Source organism: Lemur catta, chromosome 5 (genome assembly GCF_020740605.2).
Source record: "Lemur catta isolate mLemCat1 chromosome 5, mLemCat1.pri, whole genome shotgun sequence".
Lineage (NCBI taxonomy): Eukaryota > Metazoa > Chordata > Mammalia > Primates > Lemuridae > Lemur > Lemur catta.
In genome coordinates, this window is record NC_059132.1 from 42,459,966 (window position 1) to 42,477,822 (window position 17,857).

Genomic DNA, 17,857 nt, shown 5'->3' on the forward strand with positions numbered 1-17,857 from the left:
CAGGCAATCTCCAACCAAATGAGAGGCATTCCTGCTATGGGAATGCCAGCTGTGTGAATGCTATTGCCCCAGATGTGAGGATTTACTGGAATTTCTAGAAAAAGCAGGAAGGGAGGAAATTAGTTTAAATTCTTGTATGAAGAGATCTTTTTATAGCTGCAGAGAAACTGTATGTCAAACAGACTGAAAAAAAGAATGTCATACACGGGCCAAGCTATAAAACTAAACAACCCTTCTCACTGCCCTACTTTCTTAAATTTTGATAGGGGGCTGGGGAATGTTTCATTCATATTGCAAAACTTCTTATATCCAAGAGATATAAAGTTCACTTAGGGTCCAATTCTGGTCATTGTATATAAATTCATGTTGCTTTCCTGAGGATTTTTATTGAAGTCCAAGATAGAGTACTTAAATCTCTTTTGCCTCTGACTGCTTTATTAGTACTTTTAAAATATGTAGATTGATCCTTTGATCGAATCTTAGTTGATCTATATAGGAATAGGGGAAAGTGCTGCTGGAATGTGCCTTTAAACTCTATTTCTGTTCTATTAAATGAGAGAATAGATGGGTGCTAGTACTGAGAAGAGCAGTATGTCTCCAGAGTGTCAAAATGAAAAAGAACTTCTACAAGGTTTGATGGACCCCAGAATTCCATGACAATTCTATTTCCAAAGACTTTATAAAGTCAATTCATAATTATATGGGGCATACAGTGGACACTCAATAAATATTTAGCCAAAGAAACTGTGAGTGTGGAATTGCAAAATATATAGTTCATTCAATTTAACTAGCAGATTGTGTTTAATACAGCTGAGAAGTCAACTAGGGAATAGAGAGAAGTAAAACCAAGAAGAAACCAGTATTCACATTCAGGTGGGACTTGGGGAAAGCGTTTTAATCTTTCTCTTGCCTATCAGTTATTATTATATTATTGTTCTTCAACTACTATTTCATTTTCTTTGGAAGAAAATAGTCTCATCAGAGATATGCTCTAGTACTAGTAACACATTTTAATATTTTCTAACAGGAAGGAAGAAGGCTAACAGCAGAGGTGCTAGCAACATGAATGAAATAATTTAATTTTCTGAATTTCCTGGTAGCAGAAAAGTTAGAACAAGAGAAGTTTTTGGATTTATAAATACATAGCTGGCCCACGGATGGGGAACCTGCCGCCTTAAGGCGAAATGTGGCCTTCTTGGTCCTTACAGGATTTTAGAAATAGCCTTAGAAATCATAGTATAATCCTTTGGTTTTACAGATAAGAAAACTGAAGGCTCACAGATATAAATTCACTAGTTTAAGCTTCAAATGGCTTAAGCTTCCTACCCTCAACTACCAATGTCTGAAGCATTTAATTTTGTTTTTCCCAATTAAACAAAATCAATGACTGTAAATAATCTGGGGAGGAAGGGAATTTTTTTATTGTGAAAAAAACACGAAACATAAAATTTATCATTTTAACCATTTTTAAATGTATAGTTCAGTAATGTTAAGTATATTCATATTGTTGTGAAACAGATCTCCAGGACTTTCTCATCTTCCTAAACTGAAACTCTACCCATTAAACAATTTCTCCTTCCCTACTCTCTCCAGCCCCTGGTATCCATCATTCTATTTTTTGTTTCTATGAATTTGACTACTTTAGATACTTCATATAAGTGGGATCATACAGTGTTTGTCCTTTTGTGTCTGGCTTATTTCTGTTAACACAATGTGCTCAAGGTTTATACATGTTGTAGCATGTAACCAAATTTCTTTCCTGTTTAAGGCTGAATAATATTGTACATACATACCACATTTTATCTATTCATCATCTATGGACACTTGGATTGCTTCTAACCTTTTGGCTACTGTAAATAGTATATAATTCTTTCCTTGTATTTTAAATGCCCCTAAGACAGGGACTGACTTTCCCTTATTCCATCAAAACAAAAGCCAAGTAAATTTTAGAAATTCTCCCAAACTATCAAAATGGTACTTAAGTTAAATTACATGTGGAGAGACACAGGGTATACTACCACCTTTCCCATAAAAGGCCTAGAACAAAGCTACCTTTTCATAGGCTCTTCTAAAAGGATGAGAACTGTGGGCAGTTCTGTCAGTTTTATTCAAGTTTTAACCACTGTCTATGGCACTGGGATGGGTATCGCAGTGACTGATAGTGAGAGAAGGTGATCACGGTTCACCAGCTTCTCACTTCACAGCAGTACAGTCAAAGAGTTATTGGTGGGCATTTCTCTTGAATGGTCATTTAAAGACTGAACCATAAACTAGCAAACAAGTAAAAATAAGTATGGTTTTAGAGGCTCTCAGCTACCACCATCCAAAATGCCAGTTACCCATGTTTGCTATTACATGGAGCCTAGAAAACCTGAAAGGTCACTTCACTCTAATGAATGGTGATTGTAACCCATAGCTGTAAATGCACCCTAACTTTGCACAGATATATTAACTCTTACTGGGTCTCAAGATAACAGTTGCCATGCATTTAGGATTTAGCCGAATATTCCTGAAATCATAACCTTAATTCGCACGTTCAAGGGAATCTCGTCAGAATCTAGAAATCTAGGTCTGGCGACTGCTCCTTTGCTGCCTTCCCATTCCCATTTCCCATTCCCCAGGGTCCCCTTTCGTTCTTTCTCCCTTACAGACAGGCACCTATTAAGCTAGGTCTACAAAGATTACAACCCTATTTCAAAATGCTTGGAAAATATTTTCACAAACTCTGTATCAGTTGAGGAAAGGCTCCCAGGTGATGCTGGAGCCGAAGGTCTTTAGCAGACACTCAGAGTTGCAAGGTGCTAGAGCACAGGAAGTAGACACAAAACAAGGTCCACTATGGTTGTTTAAAAAGCAAAGGGGCACGGCAAACTGCACAGTGGTTAACTGATAGTTATCCTGACTAGTGCCCTACATGTAGGAATCAGAAGGACTACCTTTAGAACAGCAAAATGGAACAAAGACAAAAGCAAAATCTGGCTGACTTTCTTGCTTATCTTTCTGATGTGAAACACCGAAGAAGCCCTGCTTATTGTCTGACATAGAAATCCTTCCGCACTTCCTTGCTGCCCAGATTGTTCGAGAGCTGTCTGCCCGACTGCACACAGCCCAGCTTTGTCCCTTTTTTCTAGCTCCAGCTGGCATGGACACAAAAGTCTTCTCCAACCTTTCTGATTCCACCTGGGAGGCAGACAGGGAAGCTAGATTTAGTGGGCGCTAGTCCAGAACTTGCCTTCAACATGGAGGATGAATCCATAAGAGCTACCAGGGTCAATCTGTCTTTTCAGAATTATCTTATACTGAAATAATGGTAGTTTACTGAGTGTCTCTGCTAGTCCTGGGTTATATGATATGGTGCATATAGCTGGAAAGAGATTTGTGACTGACAGACTGGATTGTAACTTTCAGGGGGAGAGTGCTCCAAGAACGGTAAGGAAAGAACAAGCGTATGTTTGGCTTTTATTGACTGGGCCATAATCATGGAGAATGGGCGAAAGGAGGCTGACTTGCTCATCACAGAAGAAAAGCCACCTGCCTCTCCTTGAGACGAGAGTGACCCTGAGCAGCTGTGTGAAGGCTAATAAGAAAAGCTGATGTAGGACGGGCGCGGTGGCTCACACCTGTAATCCTAGCACTCTGGGAGGCTGAGGCAGGAGGATCACTTGAGGTCAGGAGTTTAAGACCAGCCTAAGCAAGAGCGAGACCCTGTCTCTATCAAAAGTAGGAAAAGTTAGCCAGCATAATGATGCCCACAAAAAAAAAAAAAAAAGAAATGCTGCTGCTAGCTAGGGTCCTTCAGGGTTGTCAAAACAAAGGCTAGGGTCCTTCAGGGTTGTCACAACAAAGACTAAACATCTTGCACATTCAGGATATGAAGGAAGAGTGTATGACCACTGAGGAGAGGCTGACCTAAGTTTATGTGTTCCTTAAATATCTTGGGAACAAAATGGGAGATGATTTATCCTTCAGTTTCTACTGACTTAGAAGCTCATGTTCTTGAACTTCTGAATTTGCTTTAAGGAATTAGAAGCCTTGAGCTCATGTCTGGCCATGTGGCCTTGGACAGGCATCCGGCTTTCCTACACCTCAGTTTCTCTAGCCAGAAAAACAGAACATTTTTGTTCAGTGACTTCCTTTAAAATCTGAAAAATCTTACGAGGCTCACGGGGTGAGTGGGTATTATCAGCACCACCGCTGACTGACATGGCTGAGGAAGCCACACTCTGAAGAGCAAGTAGAAAGCAGGGAAGCAGGTGAGTTTTAGGTTAGAGGATTTCTGTGTAAGTGCTGCCTTATAGTGTGTTTCTGGCAGCTGGAAAAGTGGCCATGGGCTTCCTCATCCATGGAGATGTAACACTGAGATCCACGTGCACCCTGGTGGGGTAGGAGTCGGGTCCAAATGCTCAAGTGGAAGAGAGACTTGATACCAAGAGTATCACAGCTCATGAGGGTAATATGTCAAGATCCCCACCAGATTTCTGTTTTCCTTTCATAGATCATTCCTTCAGGAGGGAGGTTCTGGGTGGCCAATAAGACATCATAATTTGGATGGTACAGACCCATTGACTGAGGTGTAGATCTCAGGGGACAATTCTTCCTGCATTCATTCAGTCAACAAATAGCTTACTTGGAGTCAACTCTCTGTGGGGCTGCTCTAGGTCTTGTGGAGAATGACAGCAGTAAGCATGTGCATGATGCTGGCTGTGCATATGTTAGCCTGCTTGATCACTGCCACCCACTCTGTTCTCCTGTGACATTAGCATTAGGCACTGAGAGGTTACTATCTTGCTTAGGGTCACTAGCTAGTAGGCTGAGTCAGGATTCTAACACAGGCAGGCTGGCCCCAAAGTCCATGCTCTTGCCCACCAGGTGACGACGACAGGCCAGGCAAGAATCCCAACCTTGTGGCCCCTACTGTATCACAGACAAGGGAGAAAATAGACAAGGCAAGGAGTAATGTTATCTCAGGTACTGATAAGTGCTGTAAGGAAAACGAAGACAGGGCGAGGGAGGGCGGCTGTTCTAGGCAGTGCAGAAGGTGAAACCTGAGCACAGGCCAGGCTGAAAAGGGGAAGGGAGCTACGGGAAAACCCGGGGAGGGGCTCCTCCAGGCAGAGGGTGCAAAGGCTCTGAGATGGGAACAAGCTGGTGTGCACTGGGGCAGTAAGAAGGTCAACGGAATAGTGTGAGTGAGGGAGAGGAGAGCAATGAAGGCCTCGAGGACCTCATAAAAACTTCAGATTTTATAATCAGAGTGCTATGAAGCCCCTGGAGGATGTTAAGCAAGGGAGTAGCCTGATCTAATCCTTTTTTTCTTTCTTTCTTTTCACAGGGTCTCACTCTGTCACTTGGGTTACAGTGTAGTGGCCTTGTCATAGCTCACAGCAACCTCAAACGCCTGGGCTCAAGAGATCCTCTTGCCTCAGCCTCCTGTACACCTGGGACTAAAGATGTGCACCACCATGCCCGGCTAATTTTTAAACTTGTTTTAGAGATGGGGTCTTGTTCTTGCTCAGGTTGGTCTTGAACTCCTGGCCTCAAGCGATCCTCCTGCCTCGGCCTCCTAGAGTGCTAGAATTACAGGCATGAGCCACCACACCTGGCCTGGTTCTTTCTTTTGAAGAGATCACTGTGGTGGTGGTGTGTGGAGAATGGACCTTGGGGTGGGTATGGGGCAAGTTAGAAGGCTACTACATCAGCCAGTGCAGGGGACGGTGTGAAGGAATACAGACCCTCTACCTCATTTTAGGCATGTAGTCCAAAGTCAGCTTAAACCAGCTTGTAGAGGTGGCTCAGGGGTCTGCCACATCTCATACTCTGACCACGGTAAATGCTCCATGTGGATTCAAGAAGAGTCTTGATGTGAAGGGGAAGTGAGCAGAAATTTCCCAGATGCTGATACATGAGTAAGTAGCCTTCCGACAGAATGAGAACAGTTTTGTTTGTCAGAGCCCCTCTGAGGAAGTGGTAACATGCTGTTCTATGAGAGTACTGTGGAAGCCCTGGCCTGGACAGTAGGCAGCCTGCATTTCCCCACCAGGAAGGTGCAGTGGCCAGGCTGTCCTGGGGAGGGCACCCTCGCCCTGCACACCGTCCAACGCTCCAGTGACGTTTGCATCTGTTTTGAGTGCGGACACACTGGGATGCAGGATGAGGGCCAGTCTAGTCTTTTTTGTTGTTGTTGAAAGGGTAGTTTTAGCATTTCAAAGCAAGAAGTGACACAGACAATTAGACATCACAGAAGAAATCGTGGCAGACATGATTTACAGGTCCCTTTTCTAAGCAGTGTATACTCTGAATAACTTTACATTAAAGACAAAACCTGCCTGTTTTGGAGATGCTTGCCAACCTCTATGCAGAAAAAGTGCCAAAGAACTGAATCTCTCTGAATTTATGCAAAATAAGGACTCAGGCTGCTTGTTTTTCTAAGTTCCACTGCTAAAGTATTCTATAAAATTCAACCACTGGTGACTGGAAAATGCCATTGTTCTAGAGTTTTCAAAATGTCAAGTATGTGCAAATGTGCAGATCAGTTGCTTTTTCTGACTACCTTTCATGCCTTTACTTAAAGATCATTTCGTAGGCCTGTCCCAATGTGGCAAAGTTATTCCATTGCTAGATAACTATAGAACTCAAAGACGGTTATTAGAATCGGAAATGTTATTCTAGAAGGAACTGTTCATCATGTAGGCAACATAACAGGACTTCTAATCTTGACATAAAATGAAAACTACGGTTTTGAACATTGCTTCCTTTTTGAATTCTGTTTAAAGACAGGCTTGAAGGATCAGGGAAAGATTGTGATGCCACGTCAGCCAGGCTGGCATCTCCTGATGATACTAAAGAAGCCCTTTCCAAACCCTGAGCAGAACTTATAAAAATAGCAAGGGGTTTTCCCCTTCACACTTTATAAACAAATTTATTGCAATTAAGAGAGAAAAACGAATGGAAGCAGAAATGGAGCTTATGGTGTGACTGTTGCTAAATCAAAGAAAAACAGCAAAAAGGGTGATTTTTTAAAGAGCAAGAAACACCAATCCATAGAAGGCTGCTTTAGCCTTTGATGCTCTGATTACTCTTGCGGACAACAGACACATCTGAGCACCCTGGAGGCCACGGCGCTGCACATGCCCCACCCACGTCATGAGAAAGAGACAAGCAAGCACAAATCAAGGTGGTCCCTGGCACTTCCACAAAATGAAAACAAAAACACCCTGCAGGGTCCTTTATGGGATCAGCACTCAAGTAGCTGTGGTTTCCACCGTCTGCACTTGCAGGGCACCTCCCGTGTGGCAGCGTAATTCAGGTTCATCACCCATGATGCTATCTTCAAGAAAAGGGCAACATTCGACTTATCTTGGATTATGATTAAATTCTAGGAAAGTGAGGATATATTTATATTTCAAACTATGTCTAAGTATACATGCAATACATCTTACAAAGGCTTAGATTAAAAAAAGTTATACTGAAGTGTCTCATACTTAAAGCATCAATGCTTAGTAAACTGTGAGAACTCAGCTTCCCAGAAAGATGCGTTCCTCGGAAATTATGGAAAGCTGATATTTTCTTTTATGTTCTCCCTGAGTTTGATTATAGGAGACTTCATCTTTCTATGTCTGTATTAGTAAAAGGAACAGAGTTTCAGGATCCTGCTCTGTAAATCACAAACATCAAAAGCAGTGATGTCTAATCAAGGAGGATATGTCAAAGCTTAAAGCTCTTAATGAAAAACAGTCCATCATCGAAACATCTTACCTGTCGACGAATTATTCCAAGGTCTCTTTTGGCTTTATTCACTAGGGTTTGAATTTCTACAGGATCCTTCACATTTTTATTTTCTCTGAAGGCATCTCTTATCCTCCTGACAGCATATGTTCTAAATGAATTCACAGGAAAAAAAAGAAAACGTGTCAGCATGTCTTGGGACTATCCTTTTAAATGAATTTAAAAGCTCTTCCTTTAGAATTAACTACCTAATCTTCCACTATGGATAATCCACTTTGATCTTTTCTCATGGGATAGCTGATCCATTACCATTCTGGGATGACTAAGCAAACAGATTTAGGAAAATAAATCTATAGTAAACAAGTCACATACAAATGGCAAACTGTTACTGAAATGCTCCTTAGATTACTGCTTCTTTAGTGTTATTCACGTCTGGCTTCCCTCCATTAACATGGGTAATTGAACCTCTAGTGTACAGAGACAAATCAAGAATTCAGAGGTTAAATGATGCATCACAGATGCATGTACCAAGATAGTGATCTATGCCAGACTCAGGTTAGCTTTCCAATCCCTGCACCACCTTTTGGCTCTCACTTCTGTTTCTGTACCATAAAATGTGAGGCTGCTGTCCACATTAGGATCCCACCATAGCTGAAACCGTGGATTATGCCCAGATGCTTTTCTCCATAATGAAAGTGCATACATCCGTACACATCTACCACCAGCACCCCCAACCAGATAAAGATCATTTGCAGCACAGGACAGCAGTTCCAGAGCAAGGCTTTCGAATCACACAGGCTTGGGTTTGTATCCTTGCTTCAGCTGCTACTGTTTGTGTGAACTTGGGCAAGCTTCTTAACATAAGGCCATGTTTCCTCTTCTGTCAAAAAGGCATCATACTGCTCAGGGCTGCTGGGAGGATTAGGCTTTATAATGTGTGTCTGGAATTTGGCCCAAAGCCTGGCACACAGAAAGACTCAATAAATGAAAGCTATTCTTCTTGTTATTATTCTTGTTATATCTCAATGCAATTGGTATTCCCCTTTCCTCAGGTCATGGCCTCACCTTCGTTCCACATCCTTAGGTTCATACCATAGTGTAGAGAGGGTAGAGTGGTCGGGATAATTAGCCACAACAGACAACTCAAGTGTCCTTAACCAGACAAATTCCCACACTCAGACAGCCGTGGTCTTAACTCCCATGCCCACCCCATCTATTCCAGCTTGGAAGACAAGAGACCAGGGAGAAGCAGCCTAAGTCAGATACATCGGAGGTCATCTTGTCCAGTCCTTTTAATAATCACTGATGGCTCTGCTTTTTACTTTAAACACCAGTTAAAGAATCCATGTGATACTATTAGTAACAATAGAAGAACGGAAATAGAAACAAAGAAATTAGAGAAATGGGGAAATCAATTTCCTTGGGAGTTAGGGGGTGGGTGCTTGGAAATGCATATAAATTATTGGGAAACCTTACTTTAGAGAGGACAAATTTTGCTTTAGACAAACTTTTCTAAAGTAAAAAGAAATTTTACATTAAAAATTCAAATGCCAGGAGTATTTGCATTTAAAAGCAAGAGTAACACTAAATTTTGTAACATTAGGAACCACAAAAGAGAACAGAAGAGTTCAGGAACTCAACACTTTCAGAACTTAAGCCACTGCTGAGACTTTGATCTTAACCCTCCGTAACCAGCTGGAGTGTTTGCAGAGGAGCCTCTGAGTGCTCAGTAGCAACCTTAAAGGGCTACAATGATTGGAGATGAAATCCATGCACTACCAGCCTTTACATAGCTGGCGCTAATTCACTTATAAAGGGATATGAGGGGATTTTACTAATAGAATAAATCAGATATAGATTCTCCTCAGGTGCAGCTGCTAATCTAACAAGATTTTAGATAGCAGCTAGGTAAATTAACAGCAATGTCTGGCGTGCTTTCTTGCTCAGCATAGAATGGTTATTTACATACTAATAACAGTATTGCTGCTCTTCCTGGCATCCACACATTCCTCCAAAACAGTTTCTTTTTTGGCAGTCATGGCAGCAGAGAGGGGACAAAATAATTTAATTCTAATATTTTGTTCCATGTGCAAAATTGGCTTTATAACATAAATTTACCTCAGGGAATCATCCATTGTTTTGGAAAACAAAATGGGCAATAGTAGTAATCACTGAACTCATTTTTCACTATTCTCTAGCCCAGAATAGCTAAGAAAGAAAAAGTACTGCTTGGAATGTAAAGACCTAAGTCCCTCCCAAGTTTAAGGACATTAGAAAATAGTTTAAGACACCCACAATTTATATCAATTGAGCTCGAGGTCCAGAGGCAGAATATTCTGCTGCACATTCTTGTTTGTCTCCTCAGTTCTCCCAAGTCCTTACCTACAGAAATGAAGCTCTAGACCTTAAAATTAAATGTGTCTAAAGCAATCAAGAGTCCTGGTTCAAATTTTGGATGCACCTTTGAAGTGAATGATGTAATGGTTCCCTCCACCCTCTCTTGCTCCTCCTCCTGCAGCACTTACAGCATGAGATGTTACTCTGCACTGAGGGAAGGCCTTTGACTGGCTCTGAATCACAAAAGGAGCTACTACTGCATCAAGTTTATTTCTCAGTTGTATGAATTCTTATTTCAAATGATCACAATTTTGGGAGGGTAAACACAAATCTGGCTGAATCCTTAAATTTGGTGGGAGAGGGCTTACCACCAGTTATTTCAATCCTACCCTCTTCCTTGGTTCTTATCATTTGTATTTTTTTTCTTTTTGCCTGCTATTAAGGTAAACCATTTATCCTTGAACACATTCTGGCTATCAGCCTCTTGACTATATCACTGAACAAAAACATTTCAAAGAAAAATGTGCAGATGCTGCAAAGAAAATGGCATCCAGCTGCTACACAATGATCCTAATACGAGTCAGATGCTGTTTGAAATAAGGTATGAAAAATTAACACAGAAAGGGCAACAGAACCAAACACGAGGAAGCAGAATGCATCCACAGAAACATGAAGGCGATGCAGCTCACAGATACTGCTCTCTCTCCCCTCCGGAAGCTTGGGAGGTTCTTAGCGCTGTTTTGTGCAGGAGACTCCTGTTTGGCTTTCCTTCTCCACCCTAGCCTTTGCCTTTCAGTCTGCCATCGGATCCAAAGTGTTCTTGTACTGGCTGTCCTTTCACTACTGCAAGGATTGTACTTTCTGAGATTCCCCCACTTATGCCAATTTCCCAGGTGCAAAGCAGCACAGCAGGCAGTAATGACACTCCTTAGTTGAGGTCCTGCTTGACTCTCTCCCCTCCCAGAATCACTGTCAGACAAATGCAGGCCACAGTCCCAGCCTCCAAGCACTTGGAGGCTCACACCAGCTTTAGCATCCAACCTGTGATCTGGAAACCAGCTAATGTAATGCCTCTCATTTCTGTCATTCTTTTTTTTTTTTTTTTTTTTATTTCAGCTCATCATGGGGGTACAAAAGCTCAGGTTATATACATTGTCCATGTACTGCCCGTCCCCGAGTCAGAGTCTCAAGCGTGTCCATTCTCCAGACAGTGCATCTGGAACTCACCATGTAGTCATACCTCCATCCCCTCCCCCCACCCCCCAGAGTCAGCACCTTCAAGCATGACCATTCCTCAGATGGTGTGCAATGCACTCATCATGTAGGCGTACACCCATCACCTCCCCCCACCCTCTGTCTCAGTCTGATATCCAATTGGTATCCTTCCCCAATGTGCATTTAGGAGATGATCAGGGAAACCAATTTTCTGGTGAATACATGTGATGCTTGTTTTTCCATTCTTGGGATACTTCACTTAATAGAATGGGTTCCAACTCTCTCCAGGAGAACCAAAGAGATGTCGTATCACCGTTATTTCTTATACCTGAGTAATACTCCATGGTATACATATACCACAGTTTACTAATCCATTCGTGGATTGATGGGCATTTGGGTTGTTTCCACATCTTTGCAATTGTGAATTGTGCTGCTAGAAACATTCGGGTACAGGTGTCTTTGTTATAGAATGACTTTTGTTCCTTTGGGTAGATGCCCAATAATGGGATTGCTGGATCGAATGGTAGGTCTACTTGAATCTGTTTAAGGTATCTCCATAATGCTTTCCACAGGGGTTGCACTAGTTTGCAGTCCCGCCACCAGTGTATGAGTGTTCCTGTCTCTCTGCATCCACGCCAACATGTGTTGTTTTGGGACTTTTTGATAAAGGCCATTCTCACCGGAGTTAAGTGATATCTCATTGTGGTTTTGATTTGCATTTCCCTGATAATTAGGGATGTTGAGCATTTTTTCATATGTTTCTTAGCCATTCTTATATCTTCTTTTGAAAAATTTCTATTCATGTCGTTTGCCCACTTTTTGATAGGGTTGTTTGATTTTTTCTTGCTGATTTTCCTGAGTTCTAAATAGATTCTTGTTATCAGTCCTTTATCTGATGTGTAGTATGTGAAAATTTTTTCCCATTCTGTAGGCTGTCTGTTTATTTTCGTGACTGTTTCTTTGGCTGTGCAGAAGCTTTTTAATTTAATCAGGTCCCATTGGTTTATTTTTGTTGTTGCTATGATGGCCTTAGGGGTCTTCTCCATAAATTCTTTGCCTAGACCAATGTCTGTAAGAGTCTTTCCTACATTTTCTTCTAGAATTCTAATCGTTTCTCATTTAAGGTTTAAATCTGTTATCCACCGTGATTTGATTTTTGTGAGAGGTGAAATCTGTGGGTCCTGTTTCAGTCTTCTACATGTGGCTATCCAGTTTTCCCAGCACCATTTATTGAATAGGGATTCTTGTCCCCAGAGTATGTTTTTGTCTATTTTGTCAAAGATTAGATGGCTATATGAGGATGGTTTTATATTTGGATTTTCTGTTCTGTTCCACTGGTCTCTGTCCCTGCCCTTGTGCCAATACCAGGCAGTTTTAAGAACCACAGCTTTGTAGTATAGTTTGAAGTCTGGCAAATCAATACCTCCCATTTTGTTTTTATTACTTAAAATTGCTTTTGCTATACGGGGTCTTCTCTGATTCCATACAAAGCGTATAATTATTTTTTCTAAATCTGTGAAAAATGATGTTGGTAATTTAACAGGAATTGCATTGAATCTATAGATTACTTTGGGTAGTATAAACATTTTAACAATGTTGATTCTTCCAATCCACGAGCATGGTATGGATTTCCACCTATTTACATGTTCTGTAATTTCCTTCCTTAGTGTTTCATAGTTCTCTCTATAGAGGTCCTTTACCTCTTTAGTTAAATATATTCCTAGATATTTTATTTTCTTTGTTGCTAGTTTGAAAGGTATTGAGTCCTTAATTTGGTTCTCCGATTGAATGTTACTGGCATATATGAATGCCTCTGATTTGTGTGTATTGTTTTTGTAACCTGAGACTTTACTGAATTCATTAATGAATTCCAGGAGTCTCTTGGTTGAATCCTTGGGGTTTTCCAGATACAACATCATATCATCAGTGAAGAGTGAGAGTTTGATCTCTTCTGTCCCTATTTGGACACCCTTGATTCTGCTCTCTTGCCTGATAGCTCTCGCAAGAACTTCCAATACTATGTTGAAAAGTAATGGGGACAGTGGGCAGCCTTCTCTGGTTCCAGTTCTGAATGGGAATGCTTTCAGTTTTTCCCCGTTCAGTATGATGGTGGCTGTGGGTTTGTCATATATGGCTTGTATCATTTTTAGGTAGGTCCCGTTTATGCCTATGTTGTTAAGCGTTCTTATCATAAAAGGGTGTTGAATTTTGTCAAATGCTTTTTCTGCATCTATTGAGAGGATCATATGGTCTTTATTTTTGCTTCTATTTATGTGGTGAATTACATTTATAGATTTTCGTACGTTGAACCACCCCTGCATCTCTGGGATGAAGCCTACTTGGTCGTGATGAATTATGTTTTTAATAAGCACTTGGATACGATTTGCTAGGATTTTATTGAGAATTTTTGCATCTATGTTCATGAGAGAAATTGGTCTGTAGTTTTCTTTTTTTGTTGCATCCTTTCCTGGTTTTGGTGTCAATGTTATATTGGCTTGGTAAAATGTTTTGGGGAGAATTCCATCCTTCTCGATATTGGAGAATAGTTTATGCAGGATGGGCACCAGTTCATCTTTGTATGTGTGGTAAAATACAGGTGTGAACCCATCTGGACCAGGACTTTTCTTTTTGGGAAGGTTTTTTATTGCTGTTTCAATTTCAGTTTTTGATAGTGGTCTATTGAGGAATTCTTTTTTTTCCTGATTGAGCTTGGGAAGGCTATGTGTTTCTAAAAAATTGTCCATTTCCTCCACATTTTCCAGTTTGTGTGCATAAAGATTCTTGTAGAATTCATAGATGATATCGTGTATCTCTGTGGCATCGGTTGTGATTTCTCCTTTCATGTTCCTGATGGAAGTTATTAGGGAATTTTCTTTTCTGCTCTTGGTTAGTTTAGCCAGTGGTGTGTCTATTTTGTTTATCTTTTCAAAGAACTAACTTTTTGTTTTGTTAATTTCCCTTATGGTATTTTTGTTGTCCTTTTCATTTAATTCTGATTTGATCTTAATAATTTCTCGCCTTCTGCTGGGTTTGGGGTCAGTCTGTTCTTCTTTCTCCAGCTCTTTGAGTCTATTCACTAAGTCGTCTATTTGTAGGTTTTCTGTCTTTTTGATATAGGGATTTATGGAAATGAATTTTGTTCTCAGGACTGCTTTAGCTGTGTCCCATAGATTTTGATAAGTTGTGTCTCCTTTGTCATTTAATTCAAAGAAACTTTTGATTTCTGAGTTGATTTCTTCCTTTATAAAATAATCTTCAGGAGAAGGTTGTTTAGCTTCTATGACTTTGAGTAGGAATGAGAGTTTCTGTTAGGGTTCATTATTACTTTTATTCCATTGTGATCTGAGAAGATGCATGGTATGATTTCTATTTTTTTAAATTTTTTAAGACATGCTTTATGTCCTACGATATGGTCAATCTTAGAGACTATCCCGTGAGCTGATGAGAAGAATGTATATTCAGTGGATTTCGGGTAGAATGTTCTGTAGATGTCAGTCAGGCCCATTTGTTCTAGCATTCTATTTAAGTCCATTATTTCTTTGCTTATTTTCTGTTTGGAGGATCTGTCCTGTACTGTCAGTGGGAAATCACAAACACTGATTTCTCTGCTTATCCATTCTGTAAACATATCTGTGCCTTTTCTGCCTCCTCTCCAACTCGAAATCAAGTATCCTTTTCTATTGGCCTCTTTGGGACCAACTGCCATCCCCCTCCTTGGAAGGACGTGTCCTCCACCCACTTGCCTTAACTGAAAGGTGCCCTGCCCTGAAGACAGTGCTTCTTTTACAGTCACTAAGAGGAAGCTGCTTCATTCTAGCATGCCTCCACATTCCACAGGCCCAGAGGAGACCGTGCTGCTGCTGCCACATCATCGTCCACCCTTACGCACCTGAGGCTACGTCATCTGAATAGACTATGTCCCATGCTTGCACGACATTGTTATCTTTTCACGTGTAGAAGTCAAGTCTTAAGATTTATAAAGTCTTAGTATCTAAAGGGCACCCGGGGCATACACAGATCACCAGCTTTAGGTAATTTAAAAAATTATCACAATTTTTAATAAAAATAAGATCTTTTCAAATCAACAATTTTCCTAAATGACAGCATTTGCAATCTTTTACTGAGGTATCTATATTTGCTTCACTGATGGAGGGCTCACTAGTCGGTTTCTTCTCTTGGCTTGAGATCTAATAGCTGCTCCTTCCTACTTTCCTTTTGTGGGCTCACCTCATCTGGCTGCCACACATATGCTGCATGCATTCTCTGGGGCCCCTATGTGGATCTGTTTTATTTAAAATGAAGCCTCTGTCAGTAATTGTGTCTGTGTCCAAGGTTTCAACTATTTTTTATATATGCCATTGGCTACCAATATTTCTCTAGCCCAGACCTTCCTTCTGAGGTCCAAATCCATGTAACCCAATTGCCTTTTGGACTTGTCAGGAAAAGTACCGATTCTTCAAGTGAACACATTCGAAACTGAAGTTACCACCTTCCCTTCTCATTGGCCCCAATGGCCAGTATTTCCTTCTATAGGTAGGAGCATCTTCATGCAGTCAACTGCCCAAGTCAGAAACTTGGAGATTCATCCTAAATTTCTTCCTTCTTGTAAATCCCTGTATTCAATCAATCTTGGTTTAGGCTCTTATCTTCTAGACTAAGGCAATGGCCTTGGGATTACAGTGTGTATGTGTGTGCTGTGCGATAAAATGAATCATAATACCTGCAGAGAGAAAGCTCAAGGGCCATTTGAAGGTCATAACCACTCTGGGCAGATAACAAAGTGAAGAACACAGCAGAAAGCTTCCTTCTTATAAATGCAAGCTCCCACTAGAACGTAAGCCCCACATAGCAGGGATTTTAATCTTTCTTGCTCATTGCTGTATCTAAAGTGCCTGGCACAGAGAAGGTACTCAATAAATATTTACTGAATAAATGAACTAATCAAAATATCATAGGCAATATCAAGAACACCTTCAGGAAAAATACCAATAATCAATAAGGAAAACACAACAAGTAAGAAACTGCAAAAGAAATAGAATGCAAGAGGACTTGAGGCACAAAGACTGAAATAACCTCTGAAAGACAATGATTATAAAATTCACAATTAGAATTCACCCAAGAAATACATACTAAATGCCTATTATGTAAGCACTATGCCAGGTGCTGGGTACACAGTAGAGAATAACAAGGGTATTAACCTCAGGGTCTGGTAGGTGATGAGATCTCTACAGAGATGAAATAGGAAACAAGAGCCATTCAAAGTGAACACAAAGGGGCCAAGGGGACTTGCTGGTATAATGTGATGGTTCTTCTCTTGATTGGGTGGTGTTTCCACAGGCCTATATATTTCTTAAAACATTGCGCTGGGCACAGTGGCTCAAGCCTATAATCCTAGCTGGCTCAGGTGGGAGGCTCAGGTGGGAGACTCAGGTGGGAGCATTGCTTGCAGCCTGGAGTTTGAGACCACCCTGAGAAAAAGGGAGACCCTGACTCTACTAGAAAATTAGCTGGGTGTGGTGACACACGCCTGTAGTCCCAGCTACTCAGGAGGCTGGGGTGGAAGGATTGCCTGAGCCCAGGAGTTTGAGGTTGCACTGAGCTATGGCCATGTCATTGCACTCTAGCCTGGGCAACAGAGCAAGAACCTGTCTCAAACAAACAAAAAAAATTATACTGTCCACTTAATATGGATGCATTTTGTTGTAGTAAATTACTCCTAAGTTGACTTTTAAGGTAAACTAAAAATAAACAGTACATTAGTTATATTTGCCCACTTTTAAGAAAAGCAAAAGAAAAAAATAAGATTACAATGCCACAGAATATGTACATAGTTGAAAGAAGCAAAAATTAACACTGAATTATAGAAAGCAGAATAGAAGATACACTAGAGATTCAACTCTAAAACTTAGAAAAATTAAATAAGGCGGTGAGAAAATTTGGAAAAAATTAACCTTCAAAATAGGGCAAAGATATATAACCTATGAATAATAAGTGTGAACAAACTGAACTGCATAGGCAATTAAATTTATAATGGAAGAAAATGTCCCAGACTTGATTATAAAAAATTGAGAAGACTCACTGAGATTTAACAACCAGAGGACAATGCCAAGATATTTAGTTACAAAGCCCTAAACTCCAAGGTCAGAAAAAAAAATACTTTAAGGAAGGACAAAGAAAGAACTTTAAGTAGGTAGTACTGAATGGAATATAGGTAAGTATATCCCCAGATTTCTATTTTCAAAATCCTCAAAATAAGGGCTGCTTTCTATAGTCACTCGCAGTGCTGTTTATTTTTATTTCTTTTTTGAGACAGGATCTTGCTCTGTCACTGGGGCTGAATATGGTGGTGTCATCATAGCTCACTTCCGTTCAGCTTTGAACTCCTTGGCTCAAGCGATCCTCTTGCTGCAGCCTCCAAGTAGCTGGGACTACAGGTGCGTGCCACCATGCTTGGCTACCATGGTGCTGTGTGGAGGGTCCAACGGGATAACAAAATAATATCAATAATTTATGGTACAGACACCATGCACAGAGTACTGGGCTAAGTACTTGATATACATTTACCTCATTTAATCCTCAC

At 40.7% G+C, this 17,857-nt stretch overlaps 1 protein-coding gene across 2 annotated transcripts in view; it reads right to left on the minus strand.

The window, feature by feature from the left end:
* Window positions 1-17,857, minus strand: part of LYRM4 (LYR motif containing 4) — a 152,899-nt gene that overhangs the window by 101,110 nt on the left and 33,932 nt on the right. For both annotated transcript variants that reach the window (XM_045551630.1, XM_045551629.1), the window contains exon 2: window positions 7,756-7,876. In XM_045551630.1, coding sequence (XP_045407586.1) covers window positions 7,756-7,876 — 121 coding nt within the window. The remainder of the gene's footprint in view (window positions 1-7,755; window positions 7,877-17,857) is intronic.